The following is a 23,177-nucleotide window of genomic DNA, read 5'->3' as shown; positions in this document are numbered from 1 at the left end:
AATATACTATCAATACAAAATGTAGTATCCTTTTATAGAAACATATACCCACATAATCTAGTTTTGAAATCCTTGTCCATACAAAACAACTATAAAGAAGGACTATCAAGAGCAAATGGTTGAATCGCAAAAAAAATCTAGAAAATGGTTTGGGCTTTGTAACTTCTCTTTTAGTCTCAAAAATCATATTTCAATATGTCTTCGGGATGTACCAAACTTTGTTCTTCCTATGTGTACTCATGTGTGCTTAGCAAATACCATACCTAGCCATGGGCAGCCTGGCCCGAGGCTAGGCCCAAAATTCCTGAGTTTGGGCCTAAAAATGTTGGCTCGATGGATGGACAGTCCTAGGTATTCAAAACCGTGGAAATGGGAAGCGGCCCAGCCCGTCAGCTAGATGGGTTTTCGGACTTTTTGGCTAGGTCAGACCTAGATTTTGAGCATCGCATTTTCTTGGCCTCCCAACTGACGCCCCGCTATGGTAAATACTTGTTCCAATCATGTGTATGCATGCATACAATTTTCTTGTGAAGCAGCACGTATACATCTACAACTAACAAGATGTCGATGGTGGTTGGTGGATCAACACTCGAGCAAATTGGTTATAATTTCGAAGAAAAGCACAACTTCTTGCAACTAGCATAATACGAATGTTTTTTTTTTGCAACACCAACGAATAACTAGAAGTAGCAGTCGGTCGACCGAAGGTAAATGGAAAAATTGCATGGCCTACTACTCAATCTTTGCAGCGAACATTGTAAAGAATAATAGAACATGTACAAAAATAAACCACACAAACCACACCAAACAAACAAATACCTAACGGAAAACTTCGACATGTGCTAAGGAGCGCCTCCTCCAAATCAATAATATCAAACCGCATGCATCTAAAATCTGAGAAGTTGTCTCATGCAAATGGTTCAAGTTACCTTTCAAATTTCGTGAAGATCACAATTCATAACAGACATATCAACTCATTAAATCGTAAAAATTATATTGTAGAAGTGATATGTCCAATCAAGTACAAAAGTGCAAACATAGTGTGGCTACACGTGGTATAGAGCTTTGTCCGGATTTGAACTTGAGCTTTGACCATGTCTCTTGAACAATTTGAGTACATACTACTCCGTATTTCATAAGAAGATTCTATATTTATCGAGGTAGTAATGGGATCGAGTGTTTTGACGTCTCATCATAGTATCTGGCTTGGCTTGATTCGTGATCGTTAAACACCAATACTTGCTGGCACATGACTTACTCTAAGATCTTTTGATTTTGGACGTGACTAATTCTTGATCGGCCGAGTATCAAGTTAATCATCGTTAGTTGACATCATCAAGTTTAATGTGTAATTGAGAAATTGTGGCTGCAATTGCAACACTACATGCAATTGTCAGGTTGACGACGCAGATTTAGCGGTCACAGCAGTCGAGAGTTATACAATTGGTGGTTATTTTTACAATGTGTTCGTTTCTTAATTACTGGGTAGGTCTCTATGATGGTGAGACAGCGACAAAAGTGAGGACTGGAGCTTGAAGGTTCACCGAGAAAGTTATAGAGTTGGCAAGGGCTACACAACAGGCGTTATCCCCTCATGTGGCGATGCTGATGATCGAAGGACCTTAGAGTTTGTCATAGAAGTTGTTCGTTTTGTTGTTCCTAAGTTGTGTTGATCTGAATTTCTGTAGTGAGCTTAAGTGTCCGTGTGTTTTTGTCCGTAGTGAGTTCTCGATATCGAGTTCCTATCGGCGGGTTTCCTACGAATGGAAGGGCGACCTCTTTCTGGTCCCCTTGTGTTTTTCTTGTTAGGCAATTTTATGAACTCCGTTATCACAAGTAGTGAAAGTGGGTAGCTCGTTTTGAAAGAAAAAAAAAAACAGACTCAGACGAGAGTTCAAGATCTAACGTGACCTGCCTAGAACTAGCCAAAAACAGTTCAATTGTTCGGAACACTTTGAACTCGAGTTTAAAGGAAGGAGACGCTCTGGGACCATAAAATCCAATCTCAGACCTAGGGTTAGCATCCCGATACAGTTCCATTGCGGAACCGAACCGAGCCAAGAAAGGATCCTCGGGGCGAGGCCGTCGGATGCCGGTCCCGGCCACCACCGCCACGCGCGGTGCGCGGCCACCCATCCCGGCCACCACCTCTGGCGTTTCATTCCCCCTCTGGCCTGGCGAGCCGCAGATCTCCATGCCCCGCCCGCCGCTTCGGCCGCACGCGAGCGCCCTGCTGCCCAAGCGCCGCCGGCCACGTAGAGCGGTGGAGCGACCCGACGACGGGACGAGGCAGCTAGCGGGTTTTTGAACCCCGCGGTTGCTCCGATGGACGCGACGAGGCCTAAAACAATTCGGCCGCCACATGAAAGCCAGCTCGGCCCGGCACGGAGCTCCACTCTCATGCGCCCGCTCCCGCTTTGCGTACGCAGGGAGGCGCCAGCCTGCCATGGCGAATTCAAATCTCACTTCGAAGTTGCATGGATAGACGCAGGTGGTCCATTCCCGTCTCAAGCTATGTGGTTGAGATTTTGGAAGTCCTTGGCTCAATTTCGTTGCCTTGATTCATGTTCTCCAACCAAGAAAAGTGCGTCTCACCGGTGAAAGGAGTGCTTTCCCATCAACAACTTTTCTTTAGTTCCTCGCTTAGCTGCTTCAATGCGTTTTGTCGTATTCTCCAAAAAGTTGTACTCTACTCCGTGGGCACCGGTATTACCAATTATCGGAAATACCGGTCCAAATACTGTTCGAGATTTTCCAAACAAATTTGAAAATTCATCTAAAATTTGCCAAAACTCTTCAAATTTGAGTATATTACAAAAAATTATGTAAATGCCAAAAGGTAATCTCTTATACCAGTGGTTACCGAGCAAACCAGTTATCGGCGAGATCTCAAAAATATCGGCTGAGAAAAAAAACCCTAGTCAAGCATAAATTAGCCTCCTGGAAAAAAAAAACCCTCTCCCCCTTTGAGTAGCTCCCGTGGGCGATGGGGACGGAACCCTAGCCGCCACCCACCCTCGCCCCCTCGTCTCCTCCCTCTCCTTGCTGCCTCCGGCCAACCGGTAGCGGCAGCGCGACTCTTTTTTTTTCCTTTGCTTGGAGATCTAGGTATGGGCCAAGGTAGCCGGCTTAGGCACCGTGCTGGGTGAGGGGACGCTACTTCGGTGCCGGCATGGTGGCTTCGTGGCGTGACCGAGATGGGGGCGGCAATCCCAGACGCGACAAATGTTTCACATGAGGCGCGGGTGGCGATATACTAGGAGTAACAACTGCCTAGTCAAGTTTTTTTTTTCTCATTCTCGAAGAGATACACCGTGGGCACCGGTATTACCGGTTATCAGAAATACAGGTCCAAATACCGTTCGAGATTTTTCAAACAAAATTGAAAATTCATCTAGAATTTACCAAAACTCTTCAAATTTGAGTATATTACAAAAATTTATGTAAATACCGAAAGGTAATCTCTTATACCGGTGGTTACCGAGAAAACCAGTTACCGGCGAGATCTCAAAAATATCGGCTGAGAAAAAAAACCTAGTCAAGCATAAATTGGCCTCCTGAAAAAAAAACCTCTCCCCCTTTGAGTGCTCCCGTGGGCGATGGGGAGGGAACCCTAGCCGCCATCCACCCTCGCCCCCTCGTCTCCTCCCTCTCCTTGCTGCCTCCGGCCAACCGGTAGCGGCGGCGCGGCTCTGTTTTTCCCTTTGCTTGGAAATCTAGGTATGGGCCAAGGTAGCCGGCTTAGGCACCGTGCTGGGTGAGGGGACGCTACTTCGGTGCCGGCATGGCGGCTTTGTGGCGTGACCGAGATGGGGGCGGCAACCCCAGACGCGACAAATGTTTCACATGAGGCGCGGGTGGCGCCGACCATGTTCGAATGGGCCTGAGATCTCGTCTAGGTAATGTTCTGGTGCGTGTTCGGTGAATCCACCCGAAGATGGTGGTGGTGAGGTTAGGGTCGGCTCCGTCCTTAGACTGCGGTAGGTGGTGCTGGCTAGCAATGGCACATGCCTTGGGCCATTTCTAGGCCCGATCTAGGCGGGGCAGGGCCCTTCTGTTCCAGTGGTTTCATGGGTTCCTAGTACACATGGGAATCCCACCCCTAGCCAACACGCCTAGATCTAGTGACCGCTTGGCCGTCCCGTTTTGTGCACTGCGGCCGCGCATGTGGGCGATTGCGTGCTCGTCATACCTCACTGCCTGAGGGCTAATTTGTTGGACTTGACTTCATATGTCCGCTCTGGTTGTTTTGTCGTGTTCATGCTTCCACTAAGAGGACGTGAGATCTTAGATATCGGGTCGGCGACCTCGGAAGGTGGACTACGCGAGCGAATCCACGATGAGTTGCGTGGCGATTGTGATGGTTTCTGTCCTTGGAAATGTTGATGCTGAAGAGTGGGAAGCGAGGGATCATGTTGTTGGCGGTGCTTTGGAAAAGACAGCTAATAGACAACAGTCCGGAGGCTTGGCTCAAGAACAGTGGGCAGTCCAAATTCCGAAGGCCTAGCACCAACGACGACGATGCATGCGGGTGTCGTAGCCCTCTGGGGGAGGGGGGTCGTTGTGGGTACCTTCTTCACGCTAGTGCTCCGAGTGAAAACCCTTGAGCGTATCAGCCTCGAAGACGGTGGCGTGTTGTGTGGTCACCCTCTTGGGGGTGTCGCCATGGAGCTCTAGACTTAGGTACCCCTTGGTCAATCGGTCTCGTCCCGGTGTTTGTCTTTGATGGCAAGTTTAGCTCTCTTTGTTTTCTTTTTCTATCTTTAAGTTGTTTTGTAGAGATTTTTTCTCATCACTTTTGTAACGGTTTGTCTTATGACTTTATTTATAAAGCGGATCGAAAGTTTGTCTCGAGAACAAAGAACTATCCAGTCGAGTATCTACTCACAAAGTGACAACTGTGCTGTTCCGCCGACAGTGGCCTACGGACAAACTACATGTTTACTATGCACGGTTATTTAATCCAAACTGCTCACATAAGCTCTTGCTAAACCCAGTCAAACACGACAAACAATTCTTGAAAACGGCATGAGCATCCAATGTAGGCAGTTGTAGCTGCAACCCTCCCTAAACCCATGCGCACGCTTCTGAATCCCAGCCTGCAAAGTGCAAACATCCTCTGCATCTGCATCTCTGACCTAGTGACGTGGCTCAGCTCCAGCTTCCAAACAAAAATTTACAATTACGTGCCTACGTACCACCCAAAGCACTCCACTCTGACTACCTCGTGCGTGTCACAATCCCACAGATTTACAAGATTATTACTACTTGTACTGTCTTCGTCTCCTCTGCTTTATGTTCAGTGTTCACCCGTCACCACCCGCTCGAAAGGTCGCACAGTTCCCGTCTCCTCTGCTTCTCCGGGGCACAGGCTACCAGAACATCACATTCTTATCACGGTGCAGCTCAGTTCGGCAGCCGTGCAAGAAAGTGAAGGTGCCAGCCATGGAGCTGGAGGCGAGGCCGACGCCGGCGCTGATGCTGAAGGAGTGGCTCGAGCTGGAGTTCATCGCCGAGCTCTCCCGCGACGGCTTCGGGTGCTACCCGCGCCACCTGGTGGCCACACGGCGCAACGGCGACGTCATCTCGAGGGTATCCGCCGCAGTGAGGGCCGCGCTGTTCCGGCTGCCGTCGGGAAGGGAGGTGGCGCTCTCCGGGAATTCCCCGAGGAGGCCGCGAATGGGCTTTTGGAAGAAGCCGATGGGAGACGAGGTGGTGGACAGGAGGTCGCGCAGCTGCTCGGCGTCGACTACCTCGAGCGGAAGGAGGGATAGTCAGGCGTCGGCAAAGTCATCGCGGCGACGGAGCTGGGAGCGTGTCCTGTCGGGTGGCGCCGGCCGTCGTAACCATGAAACAGAGGTAAGATTGCACTCTTTTCTTGAGAATTCAGTCAATTCACCCCACGTACGTCTCGATCGGTTCCACAGAAGCTTTTCTAGTTTTCTGCCAGGCCTTAGCTCATCCTGTTTTGCAACTGATCGCGCGATTCCTCTTTCGGCGATCGACAACAACAGGTTGCGAAAATCAAGGCAACGCGCCACCTGGATCAGGAGCAAGAACGGAAGCAGCGCCTGAGCCCAGTTTCCGTGATGGATTTCCTCAGCCAGGACGAAGACGACGGCGACGAAGACGAGAACGGCGGTGGTGGCGGCGAGGGCAACGACGGCGGAGAGGACGAGACGGCGTCGCCGACGTTCCAGCGAAGCATAGCCAACATTCGAAGTAAGTCTTTCATTTCGCACTCATTTCGCTTCGTTCTGAAGTGAATTCTCTGTTGACTTGAACCCAGTTAGTGCACGCTAGTACGTTAACTAACTACTACCTGTAAATTACAAAGTACCCTCGCTCCTAGCTTTTCCATTAATTAACACGGCTAAAGTCAGGTTCATTAGCTGCTTTTAGATGACTCGTTCGCGCACTAACATCACTGTAAAATCATTTTAGATACTGTCTCCCGACAGGCGCAACGCTAGCAGGCTCGCTCGCTCACGTTTGTAACAGAGCATTTTCTGCCACGGTGTCTCTTTCCTCCTGCGTGTAATCGTACGAGCTGCTGCCATCTCGTAGTCGATTTTGGTTCGTACTTACCACTAAGGCTAGCCATAGTGGTAGTATCTTAGCTAGTATCATGCACATTGGTCCCATAAAAATGCTGATGTGGCAGCTAATTAAGGAGGAGAGATGAGTTTAGAGTATCATAGGTGGATCTTGTATCATAGCACATATCACAAGAAAAGTAAATGCCAAACAAATCTTGTACATCAATTTGCATTGAGATTCTAAATAGCAATAAATATAGCATAACAATGATACTACTCCATGATACTACCCACTATAGGTATAGTATCATACACAAGTATCATATGCATGATACTACTATATGATACTTAGCACTATGGCCAGCCTAAAGTCTAAACACCACAGGCTAATTAAAGTATTTTTGGGGGCACAAATGATATGGGGACAAATATAATAGAGCAAGTACAGTTTGATTGACCTAATTAATCGATGTATGCACACGATTTATTGGCGTATTGGCCACACGCTACGAATATATAGCCGGTGACCCATTCCTGTCCCGTATCCTATCAACACAGGGACATTGCGGCTGTACATAACTATTGGATACTAGTGTAATAAGTAAGGATCAGTGTACAACGGGAAAAGAAAAGGAGCAGAGGGGAACGCGACGTTGATGGCCAAGCGGCAACGCATAATAGTTGCGTGGAGAATTGTATATGAACACATTAAACAAGTGTTAGCTTGGGGGCAACTTGATTCTCGATCGCAAGCATGCACTATCTGGAAAGTACAAAGCATGTCGTATTCTAATGCAATTTGAAAAGAGGGATAGGGAAAAGAGATACCGTATGATTATCGCCTTAACAATTGGATAGCGGCTGGCCAGTGGATGTGATCATGTAAGGCGTACCATCCATCTGGTGCTCATCCAGAGTAATCTTGCTTTAGCTTTGCGTACATGTACTTTAGTAGTATTCCGTAATTCAAAAAGAGACATATGCTAATTCAGTAGCATTAAGGACTTCCAATGTATGATGACGTGCTAATTAACTTATTGGGTTCTAAAATCAAATCAAAAGAAATGCCATTTATAATGTGTCACCCCTACCTGTTACTGGTTGACCGTATGATGCACTACTTATTGGGTTCCAAAGCTAGAAGTGGTGACGTTTGTAATGTACCCATTGAATGGAAATGGATGGTGTACTAACTTATTGGGTTCTATAAGTAAAAGTTATGTCATTTACAGTGTATCGCCCTAGGTGTTACCGGTTGTCAACGTACTCTTTTTTTTTTTTGCCGGGAAGTCATCATTGTGGTTTTTTTTTCAAGAATGGGTCCTTGTGATCTTTCAATAAGTATATACTTGGAATTTCCCGCAAAAAAATATGCTTGGAATTAACAATTTAAACTGGCTATTAAAGTGTCACATGTAGTATCAAGATGGGCATAAATAGATCATAGCCATTTCATAAATCGATAAAGTCTGGCCCTAGTTAGAACTTTACTATGCTTGATGCTTTACCGCTCACATTACATATTCTCAAGTTCACGTAAAATATTATCAAGCTCTAGCACGGTCAAAATCATCCCGCACCATAAAACATAGTATCATCAACGTAATGTAACACTGCTAACCACCATGCACAAAATCTTCAACCATTTAATTAAGCCACATAATTGACAAAAACAATTGAAATATCTATAGCAACATTGAAAAGAATGTAGCAGTGGGTCTCCATGTCTGAAACCTTTACAGGCTGAAAAAAGAAGAAGTCCATTTGGTTGTTTAATTTTAGTGCCACCTTGTCACTCTCAATCCTTTACCATTTCTTACATTTCATTTGTAACACGGACTTCAGAAAATTCCAATTTATTTTAGCATATGTGCTTTTCAAAATCAACCTTAAATAAAAGAGCCCTCCTTTTATGTCTATGCAACACATGTAGAATTTAATGCAAAATAACCACTCCATTTACACCTTTAATAAAAGCAATTAGTAATTCTGAAATTTCTTCATCTCCTACCACAATAGCCATGTTAATTTAGTGAAAGTTGTAAATAAGACATAAGACAAACAAATGTGCCTACACCGTTGGATTTGATCCACTTCTTTAGATTTTGGCAGCAAAGTGGGAACACCATAACTAAATCTAGAAATAATTCCCTTCCATAAAATATCTAAACAACATGAACTAATCATCACGCCATAAATTCTAGATTTTTCTAATACATGCTAATTTTGCAGCTCATTCTACTTGGCTGATTAAATACTTCTATTATGCAGGAGCAAGTAATCAATTGCTTCAGAAAATCCGGCAGTTTGAACAGCTAGCCGAACTAGACATATCCGATGTGGATGACGCTACCACGACCACCGAGGACATAAATTGCCACGTGGACATAGAATCTACGGATGACTCTGAAGGTGCGCCTACACAAAGCCTACTAGACCTCCTAGAAGAAAGCTCATCGGGGTCTACCCGCTGCGTCAAGAAGCTTCTGATAGATTTCTTCCATGATGAGAAAAAACCAAATGGTGCAAGTCAACAGAAGTTGGTGTTGGAGACAGCACAAGCATGGTTGGATGGGCAAAGTTATTCTCTAAAACCAATCTGGACAGTGGTGAAGACGGAGATTAAGTCACTCGAGCAATGGAGATGCTTAAGAGAAGATGAACAAAAGCGAGTAACTATTGATTTGGAGCGTGCGATCTTCTCATCCTTGGTTGAAGAATTAGCTGATGAGTTATTTCACCTCTGACAATGAGAAGGTGACTTCTGGAATCTAATTGGAACATGGAAATAATTGGTAGCAGCTTCGACTTTTAACATTGTTTTAACTTGAATCATTGAAGACGAAGCCCATCACCTATTGTAGACATGTTTAACTGTACAAGAATCTCACAACAGAATGTGCCAGATACAGCGACGACGGTAGTGTAATATACAACGACATTTATGGCGTTCAAGCTTTGTATATTTGGGAATGTATGCAGTAGAAAGTAACATGTTGCATTGGATATAGATCTTGTGGTATATAAGGGGATATAGAAGTTTGAAAAAATCATGTTCTAGTTGTAGAAAATTGTGAGAATGTATATATTCTTACAAAACCCATGAACCCACTTACATTTCACTCATTGCTTTCTTCTTTTTCACATATCAAATTGCCACAAACAAATTTTAACTGTAACAATTAGCACTGGACTGCGATATATGCACAAACTTACAGCGTAGTGCTCACCAGAACCTAGGTCCAAGAAGAGAACATGAGGAGAAAATACAGGGAATATAGAGTAGTTATGTTCACGCCATTTAACGAATTTGTAAAATATCTCTCTCTCACTTAATTTTCTTGGAACCATTTAGTGACACTGGGTCACTGGCAATTGCACGGTTCAAGCTCACATTGTTTCATCTCATAATGTAGGATATGACCTTTTTGGACCAAAGCCAGAAGCTGCCAAGTGGTCGACCCTCGATAACTAACTAATTGACCAAGAGATGAAAGTAAATACTATAATTAAACCCAGAAGTATCTATCCAGAGAGATAGGCTCGAGCATAACACAAGTGGCGACTTGTGTCAGTAGTAGTAGTTGTTTGGTGGTTCTAGGATCTCAATCTAATTCTTATTATGTTTAGAATACTTTATACTTTTGAAGAACCTTTATAATAGATCTTGATTCTATTAAAAAAACCTTTCCCAATTAGTCCGTAGGAGATTCCTTCCCAGGTGAGTTCAAAGTGTAAACCACGCGCCTAGCCTGTGTGACCCCCATATGCATCCCAAAATGCCCAAGCATCATCCACATTTCTGAACCTCATATCAACTTGAGGTACCCCCTTACCACTTCCAGCTATTCCACAACACTGACAATTGCAAAGCACCACATATAATTCCGTCAAATAGTACAGCCGAGCTCTCAATTGCAAAGCAGAGCACTCAATTTCTGAAATTTTCGAATGAAAGCCTAGAATCAACGGACTAAATTGCATCATGCTAATGATCGAACTAAAATTTAATCAAACTAGTAAATAAGCCCGTGCGTTGCACCGGTTGATTAAATTCAAACATTCGATCCAAAATCTTGTTTTGTCCAGAATATTAGGGCACATCTCCAACGGCTGGACGCAAACAATTGAAATATGCGCCTGCACCCTTATCCAGGGACCCAACGCAGTAGTGACAGGGTTGTCCGCTCAGACGCAAACACGGCCAAATATGCGTCTCGGATGCGTCGGCACGGATGTTGCGCGGTCCCGCCACTTGACCGTGTCCTGCCACCACGGGCCCGCCTGGCAGCGAGCGCGAGGCCTATTTCGACCACATCGCTTCGGCTGTCTTCGCTTCCACGTCTGCGCGGTCTTTAAAAGGCGTCTGACATTGTCCCAGCCATTGCCCACACCTCCCTACCACTGTCGCACCCCACCTTCACTCCCACACCCGCGACCGCGCGCTGTCGCATCACCATGGGAAATAAGAAAATTGACTTCGAGGCGTCCGGCAACGGTGTGAAGAAGGAGGCCTCGCCAAACAGGGTGCCGCTCGCCGTCGACATGGCGCGCCTCATGCATGACAACTGGATGTCGTGCGGCAACTGGCGGAGCGTGCACCTGCCTACCGGCTCAGCCACCTCCAGGTGCATGTCTTGCTCGTGCCTAGACACGAGCCGAAGAGAACAACCGAGATCCAGAGAGGCAGCGGTACCTACCACCGGACCTCTGCGCCGACCCAGCCTACAGCGCCGACTCCGATCGATGGCACACTTGGCGCGGGATCGAGACGAACAACAGGAGGAAAGTGAGATTCCTCGGTGACCGGGACTACCCGTACTGTCCTCCTCTGTCGCCCCCACACCTTGTTGCGCCTCGTCGATCACGCCAGCCGTCAGCTCCGGCGCATGCCCAGGACGACGCCGCGCTGGCCTACTACAACGAGGAGGCCAAGGACGATAGCGACGACATCATCACCACCGTATTCTATGACTGGCAGATGGCCACGGAGGAGGGCCGAGAGTTCCAGTTGTCGAACAACATGACCGAGGAAGAGCTCTCGAGGCTCGCCGTCCTCGTGTCGAAGGGACGTGCCTCCGCTGTTGCCCCAGTACACCGAGATCATGCCGACATGCATCACAAAAGAAGAAGCCCTCGAACGGGCGTTGCGGAACTCGGCCGTGCACCCACCACCGCTCCATCTACGCCGTTCAATCCATGGGTTGCGTCGGCCGCTCTACCTCTACCACCGGCAGCACCAACATATGTTCCGCTGGCTGCTAACTGGTTGTGGGAGACCCCGGTCGCCGTCGAGGACGACGACGCCGAGCAATAGGCTAGGGTATTCTCCATGTAAAAAAATCCTTTTATTCCCTATGTAAATTATTCTTTTCAATTGAATGAGAAAATCTTAAAAATATTACGCGTCGACCCATCCGTTTTGTGTCGGTCCGCTGAAGATGCCCTTAGAGACAACTTCCCGATACGACACTGCAAGGCACGGACGGGAGACGACGTATTTTCTATAGGGTATTATTCATTTTTGAATGTTTTCGTAGGCAAAGATTTTTGAAGTATTATTTATTTTTAATTGCCCATAAAATAGATGTGACACCATGCATTTCTCTTTTGTGACGAAAGAGTAGCCTACTATTTATGCACCATCATAGCAAATAAGAAACTCATAATCCCCGTTTAAAACAAAAAAAAAGGCTTTTTAGTTAGTGAGGGAGTGCGCCCACCAACCCTATCAATTTGTCTTCCCAGGTCGTATTCTCCTCCACGCCGCCGCTCGGTCACGCCTCCCATGTCCCCTTGCCGATCTCCTTCTTCTCCACGTCCGGCAGCGTCGTTCTTGTCTCGGACGTGAGCATTTCTGGGCGGCCACCAGCTTGTGTCCCAGCTCGCCTCTTTCCTCCGGTCCTCCCTCCGGGTCAAGTGCAGGGAGAATTATTTTGGATCTCATTTGATACAGCAGGCAACATTCTCCTTTAATTTCCTTCCTTTAATTCATGCAGGCAGCGGATCAGACCAATCAATGGTGCTATTTCTTGTTGATTTCCTTTCCTTGCTGATATTCCAGGCAAATTGGAAGGTATATAAACCGGTGAAATTGATTGTAAGGAAACGATGTGGGACTATTTAACTCAGAAAATCGAAGCTACGCTTTCTTTAGATGGATTCGGTCGGTGTGTTTGCTTTCGTGAATATCTGTTAGGCCCAAAAAAGAGGAAGCCCAGTTTATGGGTTGAGTACGAGGGAGATTCTTCCGATGTGAAGGCCGTGCGCGGAACCTATTTTTCCTCTTTGGACGAACCATTTTCGTGACTAAGCGGTGGCACTACTTATAAATATTTCTAAAAAAATATGGATAGATCTAAAACGGACGAAAATAAAGGGGAGAAACCTTACTTCTTTTATTAGTAGGTAAAGATAACGACCCGGACGTTTGGAACCTGGGTGCGCGCGCACCCGTTTACGTAAAGTTCAAAAAATGTTATTTAAAAAATTTCAAAAAAATGTGAAGTAAATTTTTGCATGTACATATTATGTTGATACTTACTCGTGTAAGTTTTCACGAAAAAATACCATTGTGTGTGGCCTGCATAAAAATGACAAAATGTCCAAATGAGAATAGTGAACAGGAATTTGTACTATTCACAGGAATAGGAATTTGCATTTTGTCATTTTTGTGTAGGTCACATACAATGGTATTTTTCCGTGAAAACACACGAGTAAGTATCAACATAGTATATACATGCAAAATTTTACTTCACATTTTTTTGAAACTTTTAAATAGCATTATTTTGAACTTTACGTAAACGGGTGCGCGCGTACCCAGGTTCCATTCACCATTTCCGGTAAAGATAAAGATAAATATGAGTAACCTTAGTGACTATGATTATACACCCAAGCAATTCCAATAGCCACTGGCGGGCCTACATGTATTCATGGGTATTCACATGAATACCTATTTTTTTTGCTAAAAAAAATCATGGTGTATACAGCTTACAGCCCAGCAAATCAACAGCCATCTTGGCCCAACGGAAAGGCTCAATCCAAGGAGGCAAAGCAGCGAGCGAACTCGCGTCCCAGACTCGCACGCATCGCTCCAGACTCGAGGCGTTTTCGCCTCTGGCGATTCCAAGGCGAGCGAAACGGCACAGTCTCCGCGTCTGGCGATTCAGAGGCGTAGCGTCTAGGGCGAGCGGCCGGAGCACTGTCGTCTTTATATTTGTCAAATTTTTATTTTTGTACTGCATGCTGTGTTGCATAGTTTTTTCTCCTTCAGGTTTTGTATTAGATTTTTTTTTTCTAAATTTGAATACCCATTGGAAAATGTCTGTGCCCGCCCATGCCAATAGCCACAAAGCCTGTGATGCATTGGTATTTGACAATATGCCAAGGAGAAAATATGCAGAGAACACGATTTGTGCCCTTCTTACCTCAATCGGATTTCTTTCAGAAATTTTTCTTTCACAATATCAGACACAGTGATTGGGAGAACGAGTAACCAAGTTGAGCACCGATATACTATCTACAGAAACCTTCAAAGTGCGAAGACGATATCATCGTTAACAAACAAACAGCAGGGTATCATCGGTAACAAGTACCAGGGTATCTAACTGAAGGTCTGTTGTATAATTTGGGCTAAAAACGGGTCATTACCTCGGCGGCGTGACGCGGGATGGTGGAGGCGCGGTCTTGCGGCGGCAGCCCTCCCCGCTCCTCTCTGCCAGGACCCTAATGACTAGTTCAGTCCTGTCACTCCCCTCCCGCGACGGCTCCACGCACCCTGTACTCTACCGCCGCGCAGCTCCTCTTCCTCTCCGATGGGCGGATCCATGCTGCGGCGCGGCGCAGCTCCCTTTCCTCCCCGATGCGGCGCAGAAAACTGCCAAGGAATCTTTTCTCCATTGTGTCATAATCATATTGACCGTTGGATGCATAATGGATGCATTTTAATTTCTCGAATACGAATATCGGATAATATGGACTATCCACTACCAGTTTTCACCCCTACACATGTCTGTGCTGCTGCGCTATTATTGTTTTCGTGTAAGCCTAATTTTGTGGTTTCTGACATGATGAAGTTTAAAATAATAATTTAGACGTAAAAGAGATACAAGTAGTATTTATTTGACAATCACATATCTATGCTGCTGCACTATTATTGTTTTTGTGTAAGCCTAATTATGTGGTTTGTAACATGATGAAGTTAAAAAAATAGTTTAGACATTTCTGTTAGTTTATCTTATTGTAGAATCTCCCCCTATTCTTCAGGAACTAAAATAATCAAATAATCACATTATGTTACTATAATGACACAACTATCGAGTAAAAGAGTAATGAACGTTCACAGGGCAGAATTTTACCATCACCATTTGATGGCAGGAACGCTGCTTTTTACACAATCTGAATTGTGGTGCTCTTGCATAAACATTGTCCTATCATGTTTATTATTTCTCCTCTAGTTTAAGGATTTTATGAATATCTAGTCCTTGGTAGAAAGTTACAGTTTCAGCATTCATTCTGCATATTCCTTCTGGTGAGACATGAGGAACACTCATCTACATGTTTATTTTGAGCTGATAGGTACAATTAAAGTTGCAAAACCATCCAGCTGAACTTTGGGAGGATGCCATTAAATATTCCATATCCAATGCTTTTGAAATCATGGTAGTAAGTTTTACAGGCATGCAAGGTATACTTTTTAACAGTGCATAATTAGAGATCTAATATTTTCCTGTCGCCGCTGATAAAACGTTCCACTATCACCTCAACTTTGTTTTCTGCATGATGTGCATGTGTAGTGGATTTATTGCGGCTAGGATTCCAGTATGCATAATACACTTTACTTTTTGAGTTGCTACGATCGGTTAAATTATTAAGAATTTTTAAACCCATAAAAATCAACAGCGTTCACAATGTGCTCCGTGTGTGTATGCCTGTTTGCAACCTCCAAGAGGTGTGCCTGATGACCTTGCCAAGGTGTAGTGTGCTCCGTGCGTGTATGCATGTTTGCAACCTCCAGGAGGTGTGCCTGATGACCTTGGCAAGGTGTAGTAGCTGTGTGTTCTGTGTGTGTATGCCTGTTTGCAACCTCCAGGAGGTGTGCTCGGTGGCCTTGGCAAGGTGCACTAGTTGTGTGCTGTCTACTGATGTACTGTTATTTGATCCAATGTTAGAGTTGAACATCAATATTATAAACTGGAACCCGAGGGGTCTAAATTGTCCCAAAAGAAGAGACGTAGTGTCTGATCTTGTCGCATCTTCTTCCTGTCAAATTGTTTGCCTCCAAGAATCAAAGATGGAGCATGTTGATGCTTTCACTGCAGCCCATCTAGGAGGGCACGAGACTACGGCGAGTATGCCCAAAGGCCAGCGATTGGTACAAGAGGTGGAATTTTGCTCTTATGGGACGATTCCAAGGTGATGGCCTCAAATATTACACAAGGATCCTTTTTCCTTTCGGCTACTATGTCTATTGTTGGCTCCGACATCACTTTCAAGCTAACTACGGTGTACGGGCCAACTCGTGCAAACCTCAAAGACGCCTTCTTTGCCGAGATTGTTGCCAAGAAGCCCCCTCCCGGAGCTAGATGGGTTGTAACCGGAGATTTCAACCAAGTTTACCGGGCTAGAGACAAAAAACGCAACAACTCCAACCGTAGCCGCATTGTTCGATTTAGAAACGCCCTAAACACTTGCGATCTAAAAGAGATACATCTACAAAATCGCAAATACACTTGGTGTAGGATAACGTAGCATAGAAAACAAAAATTTTCCTATCGCGAACACGCAATCCAAGCCAAGATGCAATCTAGAAGACGGTAGCAACGAGGGGATGATCAAGACTAACCCTTGAAGAGATTCCAAAGCCTATAAGAGTAGGCTCTTATTGCTGCGGTAGACGATCACTTGCCGCTTGCAAAGCGCGTAGAAGATCTTGATCACGATCGGTTCCGGCGCCACGAACGGGCAGCACCTCCGTACTCGGTCACACGTTCGGTTGTTGATGAAGACGACGTCCACCTCCCCGTTCCGGCGGGCAGCGGAAGTAGTAGCTCCTCTTGAATCCGACGGCACGACGGCGTGGTGTCGGTGGCGGTGGAGAAATCCGGCGGAGCTTCGCTTAAGCGTGCGGGATGTGGTGGAGGAGAGAGACCGCTAGGGTTTGGGGAGAGAGGGGGTTGGGCGCCGGCCCTCTAAGGGGTGCGGCCAAGGCTGAGCCAAAGAGTGGCTGCCCCCTCCCTCTCCTCCTCATTATATAGGTGGAAGCACCAAGAGTTCTAGTCCAAGTCTTCGAATAAGACCCCAACACTAAAACCTCCCATATGTGGGAAAACCTACCCAAGGTGGGAATCCAACTTGGGGTGGGATTCCCCCTTTCCATGAGGGGTTTGGCCGGCCACCCTAGGGGAGTCCACCATGGACTCCTCCCCTTTAGGGTTGGCTGGTCATGCAAGGTGGAGTCCCTCCGGGACTCTACTTTCCATGGTGATTTCTTCCGGACTTTTCTAGAACCTTCTAGAACCTGCCATAAATGCACCGGATCATTTCCAAACTTGGAATATGACTTCCTATATATGAATCTTATTCTCCGGACCATTCGGAACTCCTCGTGATGTCCGGGATCTCATCCGGGACTCCGAACAAATATTCGAACTCCATTCCATATTCAAGTACTACCATTTCAACATCCAACTTTAAGTGTGTCACCCTACGGTTCGTGAACTATGCGGACATGGTTGAGTACTCACTCCGACCAATAACCAATAGCGGGATCTGGAGATCCATAATGGCTCCCACATATTCAACGATGACTTTAGTGATCGAATGAACCATTCACATACGATACCAATTCCCTTTGTCTCGCGATATTTTACTTGTCCGAGGTTTGATCTTCGGTATCACTCTATACCTTGTTCAACCTCGTCTCCTGACAAGTACTCTTTACTCGTACCGTGGTATGTGGTCTCTTATGAACTTATTCATATGCTTGCAAGACATTAGACGACATTCCACCGAGAGGGCCCGAGTATATCTATCCGTCATCGGGATGGACAAATCCCACTGTTTGATCCATATGCCTCAACTCATACTTTCCGGATACTTAATCCCACCTTTATAGCCACCCATTTACGCGAGTGGTGTTTGGTGTAATCAAAGTACCTTTCCGGTATAAGTGATTTACATGATCTCATGGTCATAAGGACTAGGTAACTATGTATCGAAAGCTTATAGCAAATAACTTAATGACGAGATCTTATGCTACGCTTAATTGGGTGTGTCCATTACATCATTCATACAATGACATAACCTTGTTATTAATAACATCCAATGTTCATGATTATGAAACTAATCATCCATTAATCAACAAGCTAGTTTAAGAGGCATACTAGGGACTTCTTGTTTGTCTACATATCACACATGTATCAATGTTTCGGTTAATACAATTATAGCATGGTATGTAAACATTATCATAAACACAAAGATATATAATAACCATTTATTATTGCCTCTTGGGCATATCTCCAACACTTGGAGCAATGAGCAACAAGACCCGACGATGAGCAAACTTGACGGCTTCTTTTGCAATGAAGATTGGGACTTGACGTTCTCAAAACACATCCTAAATGCGCTTTCGTCCTCCCTCTCCGACCATTGTCCGTTACTTTTGGTTCGAGGACCGAAGAGACCAAGAACCTTTCGGTTCGAAAACTTTTGGGTGAAAATGCCGGGATTTCAAGACACGGTGAATGAGGCTTGGAATAGTGAGTGTATCCATAGGGAGCCATGCCAACGACTCTTTCACAAGCTAAAGAAGACCGGTTTGAGCCTTAGGCGTTGGAGTAGAAAGATCTTCTCTAAAGCAAAAGTGGAGCTACATATGGCCCTCGAAGTTATCCTAAGGTTGGATATTGCTCAAGAAAATAGAGCCCTTAGCAATGAGGAGAGAGATCTTCGTGCAAGACTAAAGAGAAGAATCGTTGGTTTAGCGGCTCTTGAAAGAACAAGGAAGAGACAAGCCTCGAGGGTCACAAATTTGAAAGATGGGGATGCGAATACAAGATATTTTCACCTTAGAGTCAATGCTAGGCGTCGGAAAAACCACATTCACCGATTAAAGCACAACAATGGTTGGGTAACGGAGCATGCCCAAAAGAAAGAGATCATTCATTCTCACTTCAAAGCGGTAATGAAGAGAGGACCACCACGTTCCTACAACATCAATTGGTCTTCCATTCCCTCAACACAATGTGATCTTTCGGAGTTGGATGCGCCTTTCACGGAAGAGGAAGTTAAACTTGCGGTTGACAACACCGCGAGCGATAAAGCGCCGGGACCGGACGGTTTTACGGGTGCTTTCTTCAAAACGTGTTGGAACACTATAAAAGGGGACATTATGGCGGTCATCAACCAATTTTCTAGCCTTCATTCCAATAACCTACATTGGCTCAACTCCGCAAACATTGCCCTTTTGTCCAAGAAGGAAGGAGCCGAGGAAGTCTCCGATTTCCGTCCCATAAGCCTTATCCATGCAATTGCTAAACTCATTGCAAAGATGATGGCTGCCCGCCTAGCCCCACATATGAACAAGCTAGTTTCCAATGCTCAAAGTGCTTTCATCAAAAAGAGGAGCATCCATGACAATTTCTTATATGTGAAAAATCTTGCTAGAAAACTTCACAAGTCAAAAAAAGGCGACTCTTCTATTCAAGCTTGACATCAAAAAAGCTTTTGACTCGGTGAGATGGGATTACTTAATGGACCTCTTGTGCCATATGGGCTTTCCTAGTAAATTCCGTGATTGGATATCCGCCCTCCTCTCCACTTCCTCCTCAAGAGTGCTCCTAAATGGAATAGCCGGTGACCCAATAAAGCATGGTAGAGGCCTCCGACAAGGAGATCCTTTGTCGCCTCTTCTCTTTGTGATAGCCATTGATCCGCTTCATCATCTACTTCAAAAGGCCACCGATCAAGGGCTTTTGCACCGCCTTAGAGGTCGCGCCCCTACGGTTCGCACATCACTATATGCCGATGATGCCGCCATTTTCATGAAGCCTATCAAGAGTGACATTTGTTTCCTTGCTTCCATGCTCGAGAAATTTGGAGAAGCTACCGGGCTTGTTACTAATTGTGCCAAGAGCCAAGTTGCCCCCATTCGTTGTGAAGGCCTCGACCTTGATGATATCCTCCAAGACTTTCCGGCAACGCCCACTACTTTCCCTATGCGATATCTCGGGCTACCGTTGACGGTCAATCATCTTAAGAGAATCCACTTCCAACCGCTTGAAGACAAAGTTGCCGCCAAGCTTATCCCATGGATGGGGAAACATGTCACAATGGCCGGTCGTGCTTCTCTTGTTAAATCCGTTCTTACAAGCGTTGTCACCTATTCCGCAACCGTCCTCGACATCCCCATGGAGGTGCTCATGAAGATTGATAGTATTAGAAGGGCCTTCCTTTGGGCGGCTTGTGAGAAAATCACCGGTGGAAAATGTAAAGTCAATTGGGAGGCGGTTTGCAAGCCTAAAATCTTTGGGGGGCTCGGAATCCTCAACCTTGGGAAGTTTGCGGCGGCTTTGCGCTTGCGTTGGCTTTGGAACGAGTGGAGCGATGACCCAAAACCTTGGGTCGGCCTAGGTTCACCATGCAATAACAATGATCGAGAGTTATTTGCGGCGGCTACAAAAGTTACAATAGGAAATGGAGAAAAGGCTTTGTTTTGGGAGGCTCCTTGGTTAAATGGGACAAGGCCGAAGGATATTGCTCCTCTCATCTTTGAGCGGTCCAAAAAGAGAAACTCTTTGGTCAAGAAGGCTATGGAAAATGAGTTTTGGGTCACACAAATCGATATCCAAGGGGGTCTTTCCTTCGAGCATATTGCACAATTTACCCAACTATGGGAGATGCTTCAAAACGTTCATTTGGAGGATAACAACAACGATGTCATCTCTTGGAAGTTGTCAAATGACGGATGCTATTCGGTGAAATCGGCCTACATGATGCAATTTGAGGGGCACATCTTTTCCACCATGCCCGACATGGTGTGGAGGCCATGGGCGCCTCCAAAATGTAAACTTTTTGCTTGGTTGATTATCCAAAACCGGGTGTGGATGGCGGATAGACTACAAAGGAGGGGATGGCCAAATTGCGTGCTTTGCAAGTTATGTAACCAAGTTCAAGAGTCCGCCGATCATCTTCTCTACAAATGCCGGTTCACCACTAGAATTTGGATTGAGTTGAAGGAGTGGCTTGGCCTTCATGACGTGGACCCGAGGGCGTGGCACAATAGGAGGACGGTGAAGGAATGGTGGACAAAAAGTATCCTTCAAAGAGGTCAATCAAGAAAAGCGATGGCCTCCTTAGCTATGTTGGTTTCTTGGGAGATTTGGAAAGAGAGTGTAAGGGTATATTGCCCCTATGTGTGGTTTTGGTAATTAATGACAACCCCTATGGACTAATGTTTTCATTGAGTTTATATGAAGGAATATTCCATAGGTACTACTTGTAGTCCATGTGTTGGATTCAAGTATGGATGCAAGTATGGATGCCATGAAGATAAAGATATACCTTGTGTATTGGCATCAAGATCATCGATTTAAAGATATATATATGATATGATCAAGAAGAATAAATGAAGATGGAGTTCTTATGTGGAGCTCAGTATTAGCCATGCTCTAGCTTATGTGATAAGCAATGAATGATCAAGATCTTAAGTGCTTGATTCCAAGTGAAGAATTCAAGTTATGGCTCTAAGTCAGTGTCATGATAGTCTCATAAGTTGAGCTATGGTTGACTAAGATTTAGAGCATTCAAGCAAATGAAGAATTCTATATACGCCTCAAGATAGTATGATAGAGCATGAGAAGATACAAGGTTGACCAATACAAAGAGTGAAGAATAGATTCAAGTTTGGTCAACACATGAAGCATGAAGAATGTGCCACGAGAAGTCATGTGGTAGGGTAAGCCGTGTCAATTATGCTTTATGAACTAACCCATCATATATGTTCCCTTGTGTTGTCTATGTGGGTTAGGTATCTTTCCATGGGCATGCATCAAAAGTGAGATCTCATATAGCCCATGAGAGGATGACGTCAAGTGGTGATCGTCATCAAGGTTGAGTTGGGCAAGTTCAAGACTCGAGCATCTCAAGAGGATCATGTGCTTGAAGCTTGCTGTCCATTTTGGTGATAATGGACATATGAAGATGTGCATCAATGGAGCTTTCCCATCATGGTGTATGGGGGAGCATTTGTGAGTTTTCACGAAGCAACAATGATCAAGTGAGGCATTCCGGCTTGAGTTGAGCTTGAAGATCTATCATCGAGATCAAGCGGGATGCGCAAGGCAAAGGTATGGCCTTGCTAGGTTTTCCTTTACCGGTCTCAAGGTGGTTGTTGGGAGACCGGGTTATAGGATACATAGCCGCACTATCAAGAGGGGCTTTCGGTTGGGTAACTTGATCGCATCGTCTTAGGGAGCTCAACCCTTTGCATGCTTTGCATTCCATAAATCTATTGCTTCTTGGTGTTTCTCTGTGTGAGGTTCTTGAGCTTGTTGCTAGCTTTACAACAAGCCCAAGTTCATCGAAAACGGAATCCATATGCATCTTCTATTGCGTTTTCAAGCTTGGAGGTTTTACCGGTGTCTCTTTTATAGATAGGTCAAACATTCATCTTATGGTTTCTATTTCGTGGGTGGACAATGATGTTTCTATGCATAAAGTTGTAGGGCTTGTTGTCCTTATTCCAACAAGCCCAAGATCATCGAAATCGGAGTCCGGACGCAAAAGTTATCATGGTTTTTGTAAACCATGTTTTCATGTTTGGTCCGGTGGCGCCGGCTGTCTGACCGGCTCGTCCGGCACAGACCGGCTCCCACACCGGTGCCATCCGGACGGTTTCCAGGGGGCTTTCAGGGGTGCCCGGTCGACCGGGTTTTCCGCCAGGCGGCCCGGTCCCTGGCCCGGTCTGACTGGGCTTTCCGCCAGGCTGCACGAAAAACTCTCATATCTGCCCCAAACGGTCATATTTTGTTTGGTTATAAAAGGGGCTTCTTCCCCAACAGTTTTCTAGGGTTCTTGAGCATGTTTTTGACCACCATTGTTGAACCTCTTGAGCTTGCTTCCTCTCCCTTCCCTCCCATGATTCTTGCTCATTCTTGAGGGATCTAAGAGAGGAGATCTAGATCTACACTTCCACCAATCCATTTCTCCTCTAAGTGAGGGGAACTCTTGGGATCTAGATCTTGGAGTCTTTTGTTGACTTTCCCCATTGTTCTTCCTCTCCAATCTCATCCTAGCATTTGTTGTTCGGGTGGGATTTGAGAGTGAAGGATTTGAACACCTCTAGTGTTCTTGCTTTGCATCATTGCATAGTGTTGAGCTCTCCACCACGATTAGTTCGAGTGAGAGACCGTGAGCTTGTTACTCTTGGAGGGAAACCTCCTAGTTGGCTTGGCGGTTGGTGCTCCGGTGATCTCTTCAAGAAGATTGTGAAGAGGCCCGGGCTTCTCCTTCGTGGAGCTTGTGAAGTGGTTGTGGAGCTTGCCATCTCCGGAGCGGAGGAAAAGCTAACCATAAGGAAAGGGCCATTATCCTTCGTGGGTGTGGTTCGGAGAATAGGGTGAGCCTTCGTGGCGCGGG

At 45.6% G+C, this 23,177-nt stretch overlaps 1 protein-coding gene across 1 annotated transcript; it reads left to right on the top strand.

Annotated features, from left to right (window-relative positions):
- The first annotated feature begins 5,075 nt into the window (after positions 1–5,075).
- Positions 5,076–9,651, top strand: LOC124671468. Its single transcript, XM_047207836.1, has 4 exons — positions 5,076–5,194; positions 5,304–5,859; positions 6,015–6,222; positions 8,811–9,651. The coding sequence occupies exons 1-4, from the start codon at positions 5,076–5,078 to the stop codon at positions 9,284–9,286; spliced, it is 1,359 nt and encodes a 452-aa protein (XP_047063792.1). The 3' UTR covers positions 9,287–9,651.
- Positions 9,652–23,177: the final 13,526 nt, after the last annotated feature.

The sequence above is a fragment of the Lolium rigidum genome, chromosome 7 (assembly GCF_022539505.1).
Source record: "Lolium rigidum isolate FL_2022 chromosome 7, APGP_CSIRO_Lrig_0.1, whole genome shotgun sequence".
Taxonomy (NCBI): Eukaryota; Viridiplantae; Streptophyta; class Magnoliopsida; order Poales; family Poaceae; genus Lolium; species Lolium rigidum.
Note: the sequence above shows the minus strand (reverse complement) of the source record. Positions and strands in the feature narration are given on the sequence as shown.

Coding starts and splice junctions, on each gene's coding strand:
- LOC124671468 (XM_047207836.1), top strand. CDS start 5,076: ATGCGCACGCTTCTGAATCCCAGCCTGCAAAGTGCAAACATCCTCTGC. Junction 5,195..5,303: donor ATTTACAATTACGTGCCTAC/GTACCACCCAAA, acceptor CTTTATGTTCAG/TGTTCACCCGTCACCACCCG. Junction 5,860..6,014: donor GTCGTAACCATGAAACAGAG/GTAAGATTGCAC, acceptor CGACAACAACAG/GTTGCGAAAATCAAGGCAAC.